This window comes from Triplophysa rosa, linkage group LG1 (genome assembly GCF_024868665.1).
Source record: "Triplophysa rosa linkage group LG1, Trosa_1v2, whole genome shotgun sequence".
Taxonomy (NCBI): domain Eukaryota; kingdom Metazoa; phylum Chordata; class Actinopteri; order Cypriniformes; family Nemacheilidae; genus Triplophysa; species Triplophysa rosa.
The window spans coordinates 21,294,033-21,313,266 of NC_079890.1; the positions used below are offsets into that span (position 1 = coordinate 21,294,033).

A 19,234-nucleotide genomic window follows, 5' to 3' on the forward strand; every position below is an offset into this window, starting at 1 on the left:
TAACAGAACAAAAATATATGAGGCATTCTGAAGATAAGAAGCACATGCAGGTAATATCTTTGCAATTTGTGATTACGAATAAAATGTTGTACTGCTTAAGCTGCGAGTTCTCAACAGTCGGTTTGAATAGCATACAAACAGTAAGGTTTGATCTTACTTTTTACACTGAATATGACCCAAATCTTCTTCTTCCAGTATTGTATCCTTATTAAAAACCTTTGCAAATACCTAGTAGTTTATATAGCCCCTGGTGGTCACATATGGGAAGGCTGTCCAGCTTATTCAATAGAACATGTTTATTTTGGCTGTGTGAACAAACATCTTTCTCTCTTTGCTGTCTCTTCAGCTACCTCTTACATGCACGTGGTATTAACTAGCCTACTAACCTGTTTTATTTTTTTAGCATTGAAACCATCATAGGAAGTGGTCTATTCACATGCAAATAATTCCTTGAATCTTCTTTCCAAGCATCTACTGATCCTATTCTGAAATCTACAGAACTAAGTACTATGTACTTTCCTAGGTAAAGTGATGTCCTTGTGTGCTGAATGTAAAAATGTGTGTCCACACGTGCTAAAATCAGTTATGAACATAACTCACGGTTTCTCTTTCTGATAGGGGAGTGGCGATATGAGATGGGGAGTGGTCGCAATGAGCCCCACTCTTCCCTTCTTCCATACCCCTGCCATCACAGCCTGATGTTGGTCGAAGTAAACACAAGACCATTGGTTGTTCAGAGTCCCTCAAACGAGCTCTATAATGAGTATGTAAACACAGCCTTCTAAGTTTCTAAGACGGACTAACGGTGCCATCGGAGAGTGCTATCCATGCGTCAGGAGGGGTTAATTTGATGCAATTACCCACGCTTTAAGGGGCAAAAGTGTGCCAACTGACGTGCATTGATTGAATTAAAACGCAAAGTGTGGATTGATGGATGCGTTTTTGAAACGGGACCAAAATTGTGTTTAAATTCACTAACTGTGTGTATCTTTTATAGCGGAGTTGCTGTTTGCCGGCTCGCGTATCTTTCTTTGTGTTGCTCCCCAAGCATGCTTGAACCTCGCAGCGCAGGAGCAGTTTGAAAATCGCCAATCCCTTTCGCAACATCCCAAAACTATGGCCGGCGATCAGTGCATATAGAAAAGGATTACTTAAAGTCACAACATCACCCTTTTACCCTTTCTCCGTCCCCCGCGAGCCGTGCTTTTCCCCGTGAGACTGAGACTCGCGCCTGGATCGTTGAAGGACAAGTAAGAGAAATTGCGCCTTTTCACGGAGCAGCAGCAGAGCGCTTCGCCGAGAGGAAACATGGATGTATTTTATCCGTCTGCCGGAGGGAATTCAATTCCCAGAGATCCACAGAACCTGGATTTTTCCCACTGCTTAGGATACTACAACTACAACAAGGTAAGACAACCATTTTGGACCCCTTAGCCGGTGGCTTCAAACTAGGAGCGCAAAGTTGAGTCCCGGTTTTTGGTGATGTTTTCAGCAAGTGTCTAACGTTAGAGTTCGCAAGTGTGTAGCTTTCCTCAGTTTAACTGGATTAAACTTTGGAAAGACTCGATGAAATGCGCACGATGTTTTACTTTGTAAAGCACCATCGTACAGAGAGCAGGTGTATGATGAACACACTCCCCACTCTTCTGTATCCTCTCCTGTTTTTCTTAGCGTAAAACATCGCGCAAGAATTCAATACGAAACATGTTTTTAGAGCTCGAGCTCACGCCAGTTTGTGTCACTTGACAACTTTGTCTATGCCTCCTCGAGCTCGGCTGTGGTTAAAGTAGTTAAGTGAGGTCTGTTGTATAGATTCAGTAATGTTAAACAATGCAGAAGGATGCAAATCAGCAGTAAAAGAAGTTTGGACAAAGGACTGTCAGTGTGTTACGGGACAATGAGTGAATTGTGCTGCCCTTACAGATTCTGCTTGATATGACAGGAATGTTTTTATGTGCTCCTGAGGGAACCGTTGTGTGATTTTCAGCTGGCTCTGCAAATGTTGTTGTTCACAGAACTATAACGTCGCATGTCACACTGTTCAACATGGACACTTGTGTATTAAAGGTGCATTAAAACGTTGTTTGCACATCTTTAAACTACTTTGACTTTGATAAACAGTGTCCAGCAGTGATAAAGATTGCAAATCTTTCTTTTTGTAAACAGTACACACATTTTCCTCTGTCATACTCTATCTAAATCTTACTGAGTAATGGTTATGTAATGATGGGTAGGAAAGTAAAGTTTTAGTTCTTTCGAAGAGTGATACAGGATACAGGCTATGGGTTTGCTCTTCTGGATGTTACAGTATCTGTCTTCCCCACAAACACACCTATCACAAACATTGTATCATGATGATCAACACAGCTACTTCAACCCACCCACTGCAGGCTTTACATGCTGTCTTTTTAATCTAATTGGTTTGACTTAATAGGTACAGGACTGATAGTGTCTCTCTGTAAAGAGACTGACTCATACCTCATAATGTACACATACTGTAAAGCGTTTTGTTTATTTGCAACAGCATTAGCCACCATTGGCAGCACGTTTTTTTAGAGCTAAGTTACTGATAAGACAAATTATATTGTGTATTTTACACTTTTTAAGGGGGCGATAAAAACAGTGGCAAGTGAGTGGGATATGTTTACTTTACTGTTTAAAATGGATATAAGCTGAATGAAGAATAACCATGGTCATGGAAAAAGCTAATGACTAATGAGATTGCAAATTTGTATAATGTTTTACATAATTCAGTGTTTATAAAAGTAGTAATGGGATACAGAAAAATCTGAGCTTGGGACTGTTAGTTTTTAAACTTTGGAATAACAAGTTAAAGGCCCGGGCCCTTGAGGCAGCTGTAAGGGGTCTTGATTTGTGTCTGCAGCCTCACTGTATGCGGTGGATTCTGGGTAATGAGTGTGGTTTCTGCAGGAGCATTGAGTTTATAAAGAGAGCACATGTGGTAGCAGTCAGTGAAATTTACTAGAAGTGTTCCTGATGGCTTAAATAAACTAATGGCTACATTTTGAAAATGTAATGTGATGTTACTTTTTGCCTTTTTAGAGTTTTGTGGAAATTGAATGGTATGTTTAAACGTGAGCTGTTTGCGTTTCTGCTTTGTTTTTGGTCCAGTTTTGGTCAGCATTGATCAACAGAACTGACGTATCAAAGACAAGCCTGTCACACTTAACCAAACTCTCTGCTCGCTTTATATGTAATGTAATCACTTTGTGGGAGCTTTTACATAATGCCAGGTAGGAGTCATTTGCATCCGAGGTGAATTGTTGTATTTACGCAGATCATTTACAGATGTGTAATAGTAATCGAAGGAGCCTTTTTAAATATGCAAAGGCATTTAAATTTGACTGGAGATTTTGAAAACATTTGAGGCTGTTTGTTGTTAAGGGAAAGTATTAAAATGATTACATGGATAATGAGACAGCACATTTGGAAGGGAATGTTTATCTGAGTCCCACTTTATTTTGGTGGATGTCAGCATTCCTAACCCTATTCCCTCTCAACTCTACTCTCTCTCTCTTGCTCTCACCCTCTCTCTGCCTCTGATGAAAATCATTTCAAAATCATTTAGTTATGCAAGAGATGAAGGATTCTTTTTTCCAGTTGTCCTGGAAATGTTTTTGTGTATGCATTTTGAAGCTAATGTAGACTGAGCTACTGGAAAGGTTTACATACACCAAGTGTTTATAAATTCTTATTATTAAATGTAAAAAAACACATGTATAAATCACACACACAAAACCATAAAAGGTTTTTTATGTTAAACCTTTTTACTATACAAACTCTCAACCGGCAATGGCAGCTGTGTGGGTTTACTCAAATAGTTTATAGAACAAATCAGGGATTGTTTTGACATAGTTTCATAGTACATTTATTTCATATTGATTGCCAACTCACAATGTTTACTTGTAATTACATTTCACTACAGAAGAATAGCCACAAGAATTTCAAAAACATATCACTTAGTCTTTCCTCACAAGCGTTTCTCTGCAAATAAATCAAATATTCATAGATCTCAAAGTGAAAAAGTAAAATCTCTGGCAAAAGTCTAGTGGAGTCCACATATGTTGTTTTTGCAAAGGTTGAAGTCATTATGACGTGGCGACTCGAAAAAAAACAAACATTTTCAGTGAAATATTGCTTTCATTTCCTTCTCTGTGTTATGGACTCGATAAGTAAGGGATAATGTACAGGCAGCCGGTTGTTATCGCAGAAATAAGCCCCGTCTTGTATCACACTGAAGGGGCTTATTTCGCGATAACAACCGGCTGTTTGTACATTATCCCGCTTATTACACGGCTACTTGCCACATGAGACAAAAACTGGACATAAAATGTGAATTTGAAATATTTGATTAGCTCATTTTTACCATTTTTTATGCAGACCTTCCGCGAGGAAAAGCCGTTTAGTTTCGGTTTTAAAGTAAGAAACGACATTCAAACGTCACGAACAGGCAAATTGGTTTAATCATTTGTAAATATAATGTCATATATGTTATTAAAAGACATATTTATAATTAATTTTTGTGTAATATTAAACTGCCCCTCTCAAAATGATTTGCAGCATCCGGGTTACAGGGTGTTATTAATTTTGAGCGGTTGTTATTTGAAAATATATTTGATATATATTTGAGGGTTGTTATTTGAAAATAACAACCCTTGGAATGTCGCGACTGGCCAATCAGAATCAAGCATTCAAATGAGCCGTGTAATAACAATGTTTAAAAGAAACGTTCCATGTATGAGTGAAAGAACTGATTCACAATAAAGTGTGGATGTCAGTGCATGGAGGAGATGCAGCGACAGACAGTGGACTCTCTGGAGTTCATCTACGGTTGTGATGAGACAATGCATGGTCTGAATGAAGTGCCTGTAGTAGCAGCTGTTTCATGGCCCTCCACTAGAGACAAACGCAAAGAGGAAATGAGGTGACAGCAACTGGAGATAGCAAATTACAGTGGAGAAGAGATGACATTCAGATGTATTTGCTTGTAAACACCCACACTCTCCTCCCCTCTGTATAGAGCGATTCAAATGAGGCTTAGTGTTGATCTATAAAGCAAGGGTTAAATTACATCCTAACATTTAGATCTGTTTACTAGGAATGGGCGATATTATATCGTTTGCGATATACCGGTAGAAATTCCCCACACGATAGGAATTAGTCTTCTCGCGATATAAACGATAAATTCTAGTTGATGACGTATTTCTTTGTGAGACCCATTCACAGCTCATATGTGAAGTGAAAACGGGTATAGCGGAGGGTGGACGTGAAGCTGATAAAGAGTTTGCACTAAAAGCTGTAAATCTCATTTAGGTTGGCACTGTAGATGCATCCGAGTTAATGTTTAGTTTCACTTTTGTTTTATTTAATTCATTTGTTAAGTATTCGTTGATTGTCATAATACGTTACACCACAACATTTAGTTTGGCTAAAAGTATTTATTTAAACATTCGTTAGATGTTATGTGCGCGTGCGCAAATTGTTTAATATGATTTCTTGCCTGTTATATACAGGATGAACGGAGCGTCCCGTGCGCAGTTCGCGCCCACATGTGCTTTCATAGCGACACAGCGCGCACAGCACTGCTGCCTGTTTACATACAGTACAATGCGAGTTTGTATTACGTTATTTTAAATACGTTTATGAGCGTATAAAAGCATGGATTATTTAATTAGATTTCTTTTATCTGCATTTTTCTGTTCTCTTTCTGTAGAGTCATAGACAGATTCAGTGTATGTTGCTGTGAGAAGAGAAGGTTCACACAGTTCAAGAGAGAGTGATTGACAGCGTGATGCGATCGATCGTTTCCACCCAACAATAGAATATATACAGTTTTAGGTATGACATGATGTGTTTATTGAGCTTTAGTTCATTTAACTTTTCTTTACTACAACCTTTTGAAGTCGAATCTCACTTATATTTTATATTTACAAAAATACTGTAGGTATATTTTAGGAGCTGTTTGATTTGGGGTAAGATTTACTTTTTGATAATATTTGTTTTTCTGAGGGTCTAGACTACACGCAGCTACTATCACTTGACGCAAACAACAGCGGTGGATGGCGTTATGGATATATCGTCATTTTTATCGTTATCGCAACAAATACCAGGAATTATCGTGATAGAGTTTTAGGGCCATATCGCCCATCCCTACTGTTTACAGTGTTACAATGTATTCGGCAGGTGTCATTGTATACAGGAAGCACAGTCTGTAACACAATTGCTCATTTGTAGGGGAAGTAGAAGAAATATGTTTCTTGTGTCAGATTCTTTCAAAATGGATTTAGTGGCGATATAATCAAGACAGTTTTTATGTGCATGTCTATAGGGATTTGTGAAAGAGAACCCCTCCATCATGCCCCCAAGCACAATATTTGATGGAAAGAAAGTATTAACTCTCCGAATGACAGCTGAAGAAAATAACAACTGTTAGCTGAAATTCGAACTGTAAATGATACAGTTTCATGCCACCTCGATTCAGACAGCATAGCATTTAGAGAGCAGGAGCAGATGCAAGTGTTTAAGGTTTTTTTCACTCCACCTGTTCATATCCACCAGGAATACCGATGCATTTATTGAATGTGGAAAGGTTTGATCAGAATATATCGCCAGTATTTTGTCCTAAAATGGCAGACGGGTTGTTATTTGGACCTGTTGTACGTGGCAAGGTTCATGTAATCTGCTACAGAACATTCAAAATCTTTCCGATTTAATGAACAAAATGATGCAGCCATCACAATGTGTTCTGCATTTATGTTGTTCTCTCTCTTTCTCGTGTTCTCTTCTCTGCTTCTCTCACCATTATCTTTTATTGATCCATTTCTTCAAGTGAACTTACACTTTTTTTGCGATTTTGCAAAATAGTGGCATACGTCCTATGTACCTCATCCCATTCTGTGCATGGCAACTGTCTGCGTCAGTCTAAGAAGCTTGTAGTGCAGAGTAGTCCTCAACGGCTAAACGTACGTTCCAATGATCATCTCAGATGCATGAGTGATTGATGGGAGAAAGGTAACCGTGCCAGTACAAGCCCGAGGCTCAAGAGCTCATTTCCACTAACCCCTATCAGCAGACTCCTTAATAGTGGCTATGATTGATTTAGTAGCTGGCTGATATGATGCCGTGTGCTTGGGCAAATATGTAAATTTGCAGCTGACACACACCATTAGCCAGGCCAGATCATGCTCTATAAATCATATCTGTAATCCTCTACATGCTGCTTACTGTAAATGCTTCTTATCTCATTTCCTCCAATATAACCTACATGCCTCATCTGGCTGCGATGTGATGATTTCTGACTAAAATGATGGAATACATCTGTTTGTTTATTTCCAGCATAAGTGAGAGTACAGAATAAAGTAATAATAAATACAACCTGGGGCGATGTGGCAGGTCACATTTTAGGTATTTGCGTGTGTGTGTATTTGACTGTTGTGTATTTTGATTAGGAGAAAGTAAGGCGGCGTTTATAGTACTGCGTTTTCATTTAAAAATGCATACCTATTGCTACGGTGACGCCTGGCGTTTACACTGATCTGGCGTTTTCGACCCCCCCAAAACGGAGACTTTTTGAAACGCTGCAGAGACCCTGTTTTAGTTTGAAAACGCGTGTCTGTGTAAATGGACGAAAACGGAGACTTTAGAATACGCAGGCATGGTGCCCACATTCGCTTTCTGATTGGGTCATCAGTATCATTGCGTTTGCTTCCCTGATTCGTTAAGCCTCTGTCATCTGAGTCATTACGCAACCTGAAGGCGACAATGACCAGCCTCGCAGCGACCATGTAAACAACAGGAATGTTTAACTTCAAGCTGGACTGGATTGACACGGTGACATTACAGCAAGGCGAGGGAGAATCGATTAAATAGCTCACTCAGTACTGCGATGTCATACGTCGATCGGTCTGCGTGGTGCCGAATGAAATCAAACGAGCCTAATAACATGGATTACCTCATCTAACGTTATCCACGCGAAGACTTCCTTGCTTTTCCTCGCCATCATGTTCATTTTGTACTGGTAGGTCTGTGACTATAACCTACTGTCATCAACAACCAACTTATGTATGCCCATACAACTGTTTACATTTATGTGCGCATGGCCAGCGTGTCTGAATGGTCATGTGACATGCGTTTTCGGTAGTATAGTGTAAAAACAGATTTTTTCTAAAACGCATGTGGAAACGGCATTATAAACGAGGGTCGTTTTCGTTTTAAAATGCCGTTTTTGTACGACAACGGGCTTATGTAAACACCACTTAAGGCACTGATAAAGAAATGCATTGTTCCCAGGCTGCTGAAAACTGTCACCGAATCAGATTGCGTTGAACAAAGGTTTGATGGCTGCTCTTCAAGACAGGAATGTGGCCCATGCTAGGGACACGGCCTTTCTGACAACACATTGTGCTGATGCCAGTGAGCTACAGCATGTGGAGAGAGTTTAACATGTCGTCTTTCTTTTGTTACGAGCTGAGCTGAAATTCTGATCCCCATCCTATTCCAAAACAATTCTCCAATCTTATTGTTGCGAAACAAAGGATGCCAATCTGGAATGCTGATCAGTCAAAAGATATTCCAGTTATGACAATAGCTTGTGATAAGAGAGAAGGCAAACTTTTCCATACATTGTTTTACTTTGAGAGGGTCATAGATATCAGGGAGGGCACTGAACATCTTTGTCATGATGAACAAGAAAAGAGTTGACATACTTTTTAACAATATTAATACAAACCTGTCAATTGCCAAACGTGACTGTTTTGCTGGCAGATTGACTTTGTATGTACTTTTTTAAATTACAAATGAGATTTCCTATAAAGTAAAGTAAGATCATCTGGCTGAATTTCTGTTGTGCTTAATATAGCGCTGTATAACAGGGTTTTCCTGTCTCAAAATGAGGTGGAGGAGGTGCCATCCTGATCTTGTACATACGCGCATGTGTAGGCCTACCATCCCTTTAAGTGGATTAACCAAACACTTTACAAACAACATATACAAGTTCTAAAAATGACATGAAAGTGACAATTATTAAGTTATATAAAACATCAAATTTATCCAACCAACAGAAAAGTCGCTTAAAATCAAATATAAGCTTTTTATCATTTCAACTAACTTTTCAGCCCACAATAGCCAACTCGTCTCTTATCACTGGTACATTTCCCACAGTTTTCAAAGACGCCTGTGTTACTCCGATACTGAAGAAACCCACTCTTAATCCTGCATTGTTAGATAACTACAGACCGGTATCTCTCCTCCTCTTCATTGCCAAAACTCTTGAGCGTGTTGTATTTAACCATTTAACCACATTCTTTCTCACGCAGAACAACCTCCTGGACAGCAACCAGTCTGGTTTCAAGAGTGTCATTCCACCGAGACCGCGCTGCTCGGTCATTGAAGCGTTGAGACTGGCAAGAGCAGCCTCTAATTCATCTGTACTCATCCTACTGGATCTATCTGCTGCCTTTGACTTCGTTAACCACCACATCCTCCTGTTGACCCTCAAGGCTCTGGGTGTCACTGGAATGGTGCTAATCATGAGTCCCAACATCTCAATACAGGGTTGCCACAGGGCTCAGTGCTTGGACCGTTGCTCTTTTCCATATACATGACATCCCTAGGTTCTATCATTCGGAAACATGGCTTTTCCTATCACTGCTATACGGATGATCCACCTGTTATTTCAGCCTGACGATCCGACTGTTTCTGCACGCATTTCAGCATGCCTGAGTGACATTTCGCTCTGGATGAAGGACCATCATCTGCAGCTGAACTTCGGGCCGACCCGAAGATTCATCACAACCTCTCTATTCAACTAGGCTCATCAACCATCACACCTTCAGAACTGCCAGAAACCTGGGAGTGTTAATCGATGATCAGCTAATTTTCATGGATCATGTTGCCAGCACCACCCGGTCCTGTGAATTCATCCTATACAACATTAGGAAAATTAGACCTTTCCTGTCCGAGCATGCAACACCAGTCCTATTCCAGGCTCTTGTCCTGTCCAGACTGGACTATTGCAATGTGCTACTGGCTGGACTTCCAGCTTGCACAATCAAACCTCTACAGATGATCCAGAATGCAGCGGCAAGAGTGGTCTTCAATGAACCGAAGAGAGCACATGTCACTCCTCTCTTCATTAAGTTACATTGGCTCCCTATAGTCGCTCGCATCAAATTCAAAGCTCTGCTCTTGGCTTACAAGACCACCACTGGTTCGGCACCCCCGTAACTTCACTCGCTAATACAGATTTATGTACCCGCCATATCCCTACGCTCTGCAATCGAACGACGTCTTGTAGTGCCATCCCAAAAAGGGAAAAAATCACTCTCACGTACCTTCTCTGGATCTGTTCCACATTTGTGGAATGATCTGCCCGCTGCTACAAGATCAGCAGATTCTGTAGCCATCTTTAAGAATCGGCTGAAAACACATCACTTCCGTCAGCACCTGACCGATTAGTTCTGACTTCTATCTCTTTTCTACTGTTTCTATCCTTAAAAAAACCCCTTAGCTTTGTATATTGTGGCAGGCTATATGAGACCAGTTTTACGGCGCTTATGCTTTTTGTTGTCCTTATGTTGTTCCAGTTGCTTCCATTGTTTACCTCATTTGTAAATGGCTTTGGATAAAAGCATTTGCTAAATGACTAAATGTAAATGTAATGTAAATGTGAATTCACCAGTTTTACTAAATGAGTAAAGCTCATTCACATCCTGTGTTCTCTTGTGGTTCACTGAGCTTTTAAATGAATCACTTTTCTCTTATATTCGCTAGTGACTGAATAGTTTCAACTGTTCAAACAAATCTGTTCAAATGAGTAATTCGTTAGCGAGTCGTTCTGATCACAATGTGCGTTCATACTGGCGAACTCGCTGTGTACAGTATAACGCTGATTAAACGAGCTACTTCATAGCTTAAAACATTACAATGATGGACAGCAGGTTAATTTAAGGAACCTTTTCAAGAAATCGAACATACTTGGATGCAAAAGAAACAATATTCACCTGAACAGCCGTGACATACAGCTAAAACATCTCCTAATAGCTCTTATGCTGCGACTCTTCAGCGCCTCACTGGTGCTGATAACGAAACAGCGCCTCCATTGTGGGGTAATGCCGCAACGGGGTATATGCACATGGAGTGATGTCATGCGATGGCTAAAATCTCTGCCAGTCTGTTACATCCGGCACCATAGGGAACAATAGCGTTTCGCTTCAGGATGCACATAGGATTACGATCAACAATGTGAGTCTTATTATTCAAAGACTTTGCCATACGTCAACAACCAAAAAGGAGAAGCACTTCAGGCTATCCGTTTCAAGGTACATCAACAAATATGAAAAAAAGCAAAATGAACTTTTGCACTTACTAGAGGCATGATCACAGAGGCTCTTAACAATGATCAGCTGTATTGCTGTAGGTTCGCCAAAATTTGAACGTTTTCTTACTAACACATGGTTATCACTTGGTGAAAAATCCTCTTAGTGCTATGAGAGCGGAAGTGACCTAGCTAGCAGCGATTTTAGCGTAAGTATGTCATCGTCCCATGTGCATATACCATACTGCAGTTAAAATCACAGTCTGTTGAATGCACGCTGTTTTTTTTTAAGACACTCAACATAATTTTGGCCAGAGACAAAATTTGACTAAGATGGCCGCCTCTAATTTTTCTATGCAGGAAAAACCCTGTATAAGTGTTATGTTTCTGAGATAATAATTGAACTTATGATTGCTCTCATTTCCTTTGACCTTTCATACATCATTAAAGTTAAAAAGGAAGCAGAGGAAACAGATTATTTAAAGAGCAGTCTGAAATGTGTATGTTCATGGCCCTATAAAGTATATTTTGGTCTCAAAGCTCTCGCAAGCTTTGTCCTGCTTCTCTGAAGTTATCGACCTCACAGGCTTATTGCTGGGATATTTTCGGTGACCTAAAAACAGCTTTTGCTCTGAATCTAGCTGTTTCCAAAGATCCACTCGGTGCTCTTAGAATTATATGACTCAATAAGTGTTCAGTGCAGTATGTTTTCTTGCTTTATAGTTAAAATACACACTTTTCTTTTTTGAAATAAATAAATAAATAAATCAGCACTATACAAAAATTAACAGTGATTTTACTTGTCTTGAACCTATTTACACAAAGTAAAGAGTACATTTTAAAGCTGTGAAATCAATTAAATATACGGTTTAAATTGTGTAAATGTAAGTAAAAAAATTAAGTGTATAACTTAATATACATACTTAATTGTGAGTAACTCAAAATATTTCTATTAGAATTCACCAACAATATTAAGTGTATATTAAAATATAATTTGTTAATTAGATACTTGAATGAATAATAATATAAATAATATACAGTATGTACATTTTAGAAAAATTAACTGTTGGATTCTTGTAATTTTTTTAATATGTCCCACTGCAAAAAAAACCAAGTTAATAAAACTTGAATTTATTTTTTGTGATATTTACTAGGCCACATGAATTATTTTTTAGAGTGAGGATTGCTACCTATCATCTAACAAATCCAGGATTAGTGTTAAATTAAACTTTTTTAATAAAATAAATTCTTTGACCGTTGATGCTCTTTAACTGGTGGTAACATGAGACTCGACATTCATTACATTTAAAGAGTGTCAATAAGGACGCCTCTCTCTCTTTCTCTCTCTCCTCCCTCTCTCTACTATCTTTCAAACCAGTAAACAGGTCAGTTAATCACTCATCTGCCCTTATTTGACTATTCAGTGTGCTCTCGAACTCAGTGTTTTGCGGAGGTGAAGAGTGACAAAGAAAAAGAGGAAGAGAAAGGGGGAGGATCTCATTATTGTAACTGAAGAAAGAGGTCTTTGAGACTGTGTCAGATATAATATTAAATTGTACGGCAGCGCCTCTGTAAGTCCTTTGTCAGGTTGCCGGTGTTGCGCCACATACAGTATACCCACAATGCTCTGTGGCTCCAGGTTGTCCTGTATGAACTGACAAAGACAGCAGGTGTGCAAATACTAGTAGAGCTCACAGAGCAAAGAGTTCAGATAGTGGGGGTAAACAAAAGACTCATTTGAATGAGCAAACAGAGCTCATATTGAAATGACTCGTAGGGGTAAAAACAGACATTAGAGTGAAGTCAAGGCGCTCTCTCTCTCTCTCTCTCTCTCTCTCTCTCTCTTTCAAGATTCAAAGAAGCTTTATGATCAAATAAATGTTTACATTGCCAAAGCACAGGAAAATTAAATATAAACATTCTGCACAAATACAGATTAAGATAAAAATAAAAGTATATACTGTAAGTATCTATATATACAGTACATATCAATATAAACAGAAAAAGAGCAAAGTATTGATGAAAGTTCTCAGTGAGGGTGACATGATCCTGTCATATAGTGTCAGTTTGTGTGTGTTGTGTCAGTGTTTTGTTGTGTTGTGCCGGTTGTTCTTTTGTCGTGGCAGGACTTGACATATCTTGCAGCTAGGTTTGAGCGTATTGAGTTTTCTCCCAGTATGTATGAAATCTTGTCCTTTTGTTGAAACTGGTTAAAGTCTTAGTGGAAGGTTGTAAACTGGGGGAAGAATGTTTCTCGGATGTGTGTATAGTTTGGACATAAGATTAAAAAGTGCAGCTCTGTTTCTTTCTCTCTCTCCAAGTCTTTACATTCAGTTGGATATTTAAACCCAAAAGGTGATAAATTGCACCTGCAGTGTTATGGAAATTAGTGAACAATGTTTGTTTTCTATTAGCTTAAAAAGGTCATCGGTTGGAGATGCTACGGGTAACACCTCCACTCGCACACATGGAAGCTGGGTAACTTTAAAATGTCTTCAAATCCGGCACTGAACTCAAATTGAAAAGACACTCTCTCTCTCTTTCTTTCTGGATTTTAATTGGATCCTTTTTAGGGGTGCATTAGACTGATAAGAAAGAAGGACCCTTTGTTTTGCATGGGGATGTAATTCTCTGTAATTTATGTTAAATAAAACGTCAGGCCTTGTACACTTTTGGCAGCTCTTGCTCTTATTTTCTCTAATTCTGTTTCTCCTTTTTCTCACTCTGCCATCGTATTTGTGATTGGATTTGGTTGGTATTGTGTTTACATTAACACCTCAGATTCTAAATGTAATAATTCTCTGCTGTTTATTTTAGTCTTGGTTACAGTGGGTAAAAGCAGAAGACCCACCATTGTCTCGCATGCCCGAGGCAGAACAGGAGCATGGTTTTGTTCTGTAGAAGCGAATTGCTCCAAGGGCACTGATTTCCAAAGGCTGGCAGCTTGTGCTGACATGCCGACTCGCTTAAATTGTACTTGACAGAACAACCCAGGGCAATTAATCATTTGACTAGCATTGTGGAATGATGCTGTATCACAGACAGAGGAGAGAGAAAAGGACCTCTCATACGTTTGCTCTTCCTATCCGATTCACCAACCATGAAATTGTTATCATGCCTGTGACAGCGTATTTTCTCTCGCAATAAAAACCAGACAGATCCGCTCGGTCCTTTTCCTCTTATTAAGATGCCACCACGGACATTCATTTGTTGTTACTTGTATTCTAACGCATTAAGACGCATGTTCTCCGTTTGAAGACAAGGTCCCATCAGATCGAAGAATGTAGGCCGAAACAAAAAGAAAAGAAGAAAATGTGAAGCGTTAGTTGTTCGTAGCCACCCCACCATATGGTTTCTCTCACTGCTGAGCCAGCTGCTGATATTTATTTCATATGCATATTAAAACTGGAGAGTGGATGCTTTGTAGATGCTTTGCAGGAATTGTACAGTGGTTGCTTCATTGCTGATGGGTCTTTTATAAGCCTCAGAGGAATCCTGGAGAGAAACACCAGTCTGCACTCTCCGCTAAAGTGTGATTGAATGTTGCGTTTAGCCTCTAATAAAGTTCTATTGGAGACTTCAGCAGCTGGCCTCCATCTGGAGTGTGTGGAGAGAGTATTGGTGTGTGCCAGCATGTTTTTGGGGTGTGAGGAACTTCTATTTAAATACATAGGGAGGAATCAAATCGAGCATTGGCTTTTGGAGAATTGGACAGGAGGAATATTGCAGTTGATGCGGTGTTCGAGATGTTCTACAGAAGCTGGGTTAAGCTACAGGAGGACAGATATCAAAATGTTGGCAGATATGAATGTTTTTTCCATCATTCTGTTTAATATGACATTCACTTCTATGGAAAGTTCTTAGAAATAAAGCCTTCAGATGTGTGTGTAGCGAAGAGGCCGCCGGGTTTTAAATAGCACTGTTTGGTATGTAACTCATCACATGAGCATTTTGATTCTTTCATTACTGCTAATCTGCTGTCACACAATGTTCACACTTACCGGCTCATCTTTTGTTCAGTGCCTGATGTAAATAGAAGCCCAGTTTCTCGTCTCGATCATCACACCTCTCTCCCTTTATCTCTGTCTCTCATTCTCTCTCCATTAGCTGAGAAGTGAACAGTGAAAAGATGCATTAAAAGGAGTTACAGTATGTAAGCCAATGGTTAGAGCATTAGAACTGAACCATTTAACAGCTAAATAAAAGAGTGCAGAAATGAATAGTGCTGTGCTCAGTGTTGGGATGAAATTCTAATTTATGGCCCTCAGAGAAACTTGTTTTGTGTCAATAAAGGATTCCTGTTTTATTACTGATCATTTTTAATAAAATAGGTTTGTTGTCAATTTAGCAGCATTCCGCTTCTGTTTTAAACCCCCAGTAAACTGTCACATATATAAATGATGTATTTTTATTGTAGCATGTAAAGTGTAAACAGCTGGCTCCAGAGTTTTACAAGATAGCAATGATGTGCGTTTGAAATGGTACTTCCTGTTTACCTGACCAATAGCAAACAGGCAAATTGTTTGGAGAAACCTGTCATCAAATTTTATTTTTGTAACTTCCATTCTGCTTCTGATTTTACATATCGCTGCTGTGCTTCTGAAACCTTGTATCTCCATATTTTGTGATTTTTATTTTTGCCATTAATCATTATTATTAGTCATACGTTATGTTTGTCAATGGGTTTTGTAAGTATCTAACCAATAAAAAGCATTAAAAAGCACTTGTGAACTTAGACAACACAGTATTTCATAATTTAAAAAGTGCAGTGTTTTTTCCATTTCCTGAAAAACAGCAAATTTGGACATCCAAGGTTTCGGAAGGACAGCGACGATATATGTAAAATGTGTGTTTGTGCATACAGTTGATGCACTCCTGTAGAGGTCACCAGATGTTGCTCCAGTGTTAGCATCTGTTCGACTGGACCACTGGACAGTAAACTCTGCAGTCTTGCACTCCACAAAACCCTTTGGTAAATCCTCAATGGTATATTGTTTTGGGCTCATTACCCCTCTCACTCACCCTGATAAACCTTGTATGAGAGCATTCATCTCCCCATGCTCTCTTAAGCCACATGTCAGTGCACTGGAGACTGGAACCTCCAAAACTGTGTTTACACAAGAGCTCAGTGTACTCCTCAGCTCCACAAGCTAGGCTGACTACTGCCGTGTAAAAGAAGGCTACCATCTCTTCTCATTAGGGTTGAGTCCGAGCCAAACCCGGATACTGTTTGACATTCACTGTCTGTAATTGCTTTGCTGACCAGCCATTTGGTTACGTGCCAAACTGAGACTGGATTGTTATCAGTGTAATCTTTGTTGGATGAACATATAAACAATGTGTGTTCAGTAACATTCCATACTGCTACGCTCAGGTTGTGTTCATAAAAGGATCTGATTTAGCCGAATTGGTTTCACCGGAGCAGCCCTGGCATGCAAGACCTTAACATCTTTGTTCTCAATCCAGTAGTGTTGGACACGATATATTCATACGCCATCCTTCTGAAAGATTCCTTAGCTATCTTGTCTTTCTACGAGAGAGGGAGAATGTCTGGCCTTCGTAATGTCCGGCCTAACTCGACTCGGATTAAAGCTCTGTGAGGAGAGCCGTGATATCGGGAGTAATTCATGAGTGCACGTGTTCACACATTAGTGGGATGCAGTCAGACAGGAACAAGGTTGAGAGCTAATTACAGCATTTAAAACCTATCAGTTCCATATGATTGCCACCCGTGCCGGATAAACAGCCTTTATTTGGTATGCCAGAGAAGTTTCCCCTCACAGCGAGGGCTCGGCGGCAGCAAATTATTTTCATCTTAATTGCATGTAGGTGGAGACATGAAATAATGGGGCATATTTGTGTTCAATCTGCTGTGTTTTCATTACATTGTGGAGGAAAACATTGTTAGCAGGAGTTAATTAACAAATATGAGTAATTGCTCGACGCTCATATTTATCACTAGCGTGTTCGCAACAGGCAGACCTGAAGCGCTAACGACAAAGTGCTACATAAATCAAAGTGCTTTTCTTTGCCAAAGCAGAACCCTTGGGAGGTACCTTAGAGCTTAATTAGAATCTAGAAGGATTTTGTTTTAAGCGTGAGGTGAGCAAGCACTTGAATAACAATGATAAATTAGACCCCAGAGCATTACCTGTATGTTTTGGAACACGTGCGATGTTATATCCTATTTATGTATCATTCATAAAGTGCGATTGCAGAGGTGCTCTGCCAGATGTTCGGCTGGTCCTGTCCATTCGATGAGAGAGATTAATGCAGAGATTGCTGTTACTGGCTGAAAAGTTTACTGAAATGATGCCAGAGCGTTTGCTGCGGAATTACTCAAATGGGATTACGTGGACTATTTGGATTTTACGAGGGTGTTTATAATATTATTCTTGTCACAGAGTAATATGGAGGGATCCTTAATGTTTAATGTATGTCAGTCATAATTCAGGGAACTTGGTGGATAAGCCAAGCAAAATATGTGTGGTCATCCAATAAAGAGAATGTATTTGACTATTGATGGGAAATTACTGCCTAAGCCATTTTTCATCATTCCATACTATTTTCAGAAAGCTTTATCATGGGACTTATTTTAAATGACGTAACCAATTCTGGAGACGGGTCACAAGCATTGTAGCAAACTCATTATTCTTTCCAATAAAAATGGGAGATCAAGAGCATGTTGGTAAAATTAAAGGACTTGTTCACCTAAAAATGAAAATTCTGTCATCATTTACTCTCCCTCTTGTCATTTTAAACCTGTGTGACTTTCTTTCTTCTATAAAACGCAAAAGAAGTTAGTTTGTAGAAGAATGTTGGCAACCAAAAACCGTTGGTCCCCATTGACTTCTATTCTATGGACACAAAACTAATGCAAGTCAAGGGGACCAACGGTTTTCTGTTACCAACATTTTTCAAAATATCTTCTTTTGTGTTCTGCAGAAGTAAGAAAGCCAAGCAGGTTTGAAATGACGAGGGCGTGTAAATGTTTCATTTTGGGTGAACTATTCCTTTAAAAACTCAAAGAAATTAAAGAAAATTTGCTAAAGGTAAAGGCTTGTATTGCAATGCCGAGGTGCAATGAATGGTGTCTGCTGATTTAAAGAAACAGTACACCGACTAAAAAGACTCGCCTGACAGACACTTGTGCGATTCTTGATTACAGTCATACTGATACTCTGTGGACATGCATATGGACTGCCTGTCTGTCTTGGCATCCGATTCAGCCATCTGGCCTCAATTATGCTTTAAACATGCTTTGTTGTACATGACAAGTCCACACTGACAGCGAATCTGCCAGTGTTTAAACGTCATGCCTCTGGCTACGATTATACTCAATCAGTCACTCTGATTTTAATTGGAAAGTCACGAGATGTGTGGGAGACGTGAATGAAAATAAAACTGTCTGCGTCGTCGGTGTTGTCCATTTGGAGCTTTTAAGAGCGTCTGTGCAGCGAGAATATGCTCGGTGTAGATCTTCACCAAACAAACAACGTGGAATTGAAATCTGTGCTTTGCAACGGAGAAAAACAAAAAAGCTGTCTGTGCAGTTATTCTTTAACGTTATTGAAGTATTCACTCATGTTTGCAGTGGGTAAAAGGACAAATTAACTGACGATTCAGTCAAATAAGTTTTTGGTTTTAGTCAGTGTTCTTGAATAAACATTAGTTCAGGAGGATTTATAACCGTAACTGTGGACATCTGTTGACTGGCATGGTCTCTGGCTTCGGGATCTTCCAGAAGACAAGGCTTGATCTCTTTAGTGTAAACAAATGGGTAAATAGCATTTCTTTTTATCTTTTCAGCACCCCACTCCACTCAATTTTCAAGAGACAATCTCTCTCGTCCCACCATTCTCAGCTCCATTCCATGCCAGAGCATCTCTTTGCTCTTAG

The 19,234-nt window shown here is 39.4% G+C and overlaps 1 protein-coding gene across 1 annotated transcript in view; it reads left to right on the top strand.

Moving 5' to 3' along the window:
• The first annotated feature begins 695 nt into the window (after positions 1–695).
• The window catches only part of tox3 (TOX high mobility group box family member 3), a 49,812-nt gene continuing 31,273 nt past the window's right edge, over positions 696–19,234 (top strand). Inside the window, exon 1 of the mRNA XM_057345790.1 lies at positions 696–1,407. Coding sequence (XP_057201773.1) covers positions 1,309–1,407 — 99 coding nt within the window. The 5' untranslated portion in view covers positions 696–1,308. The remainder of the gene's footprint in view (positions 1,408–19,234) is intronic.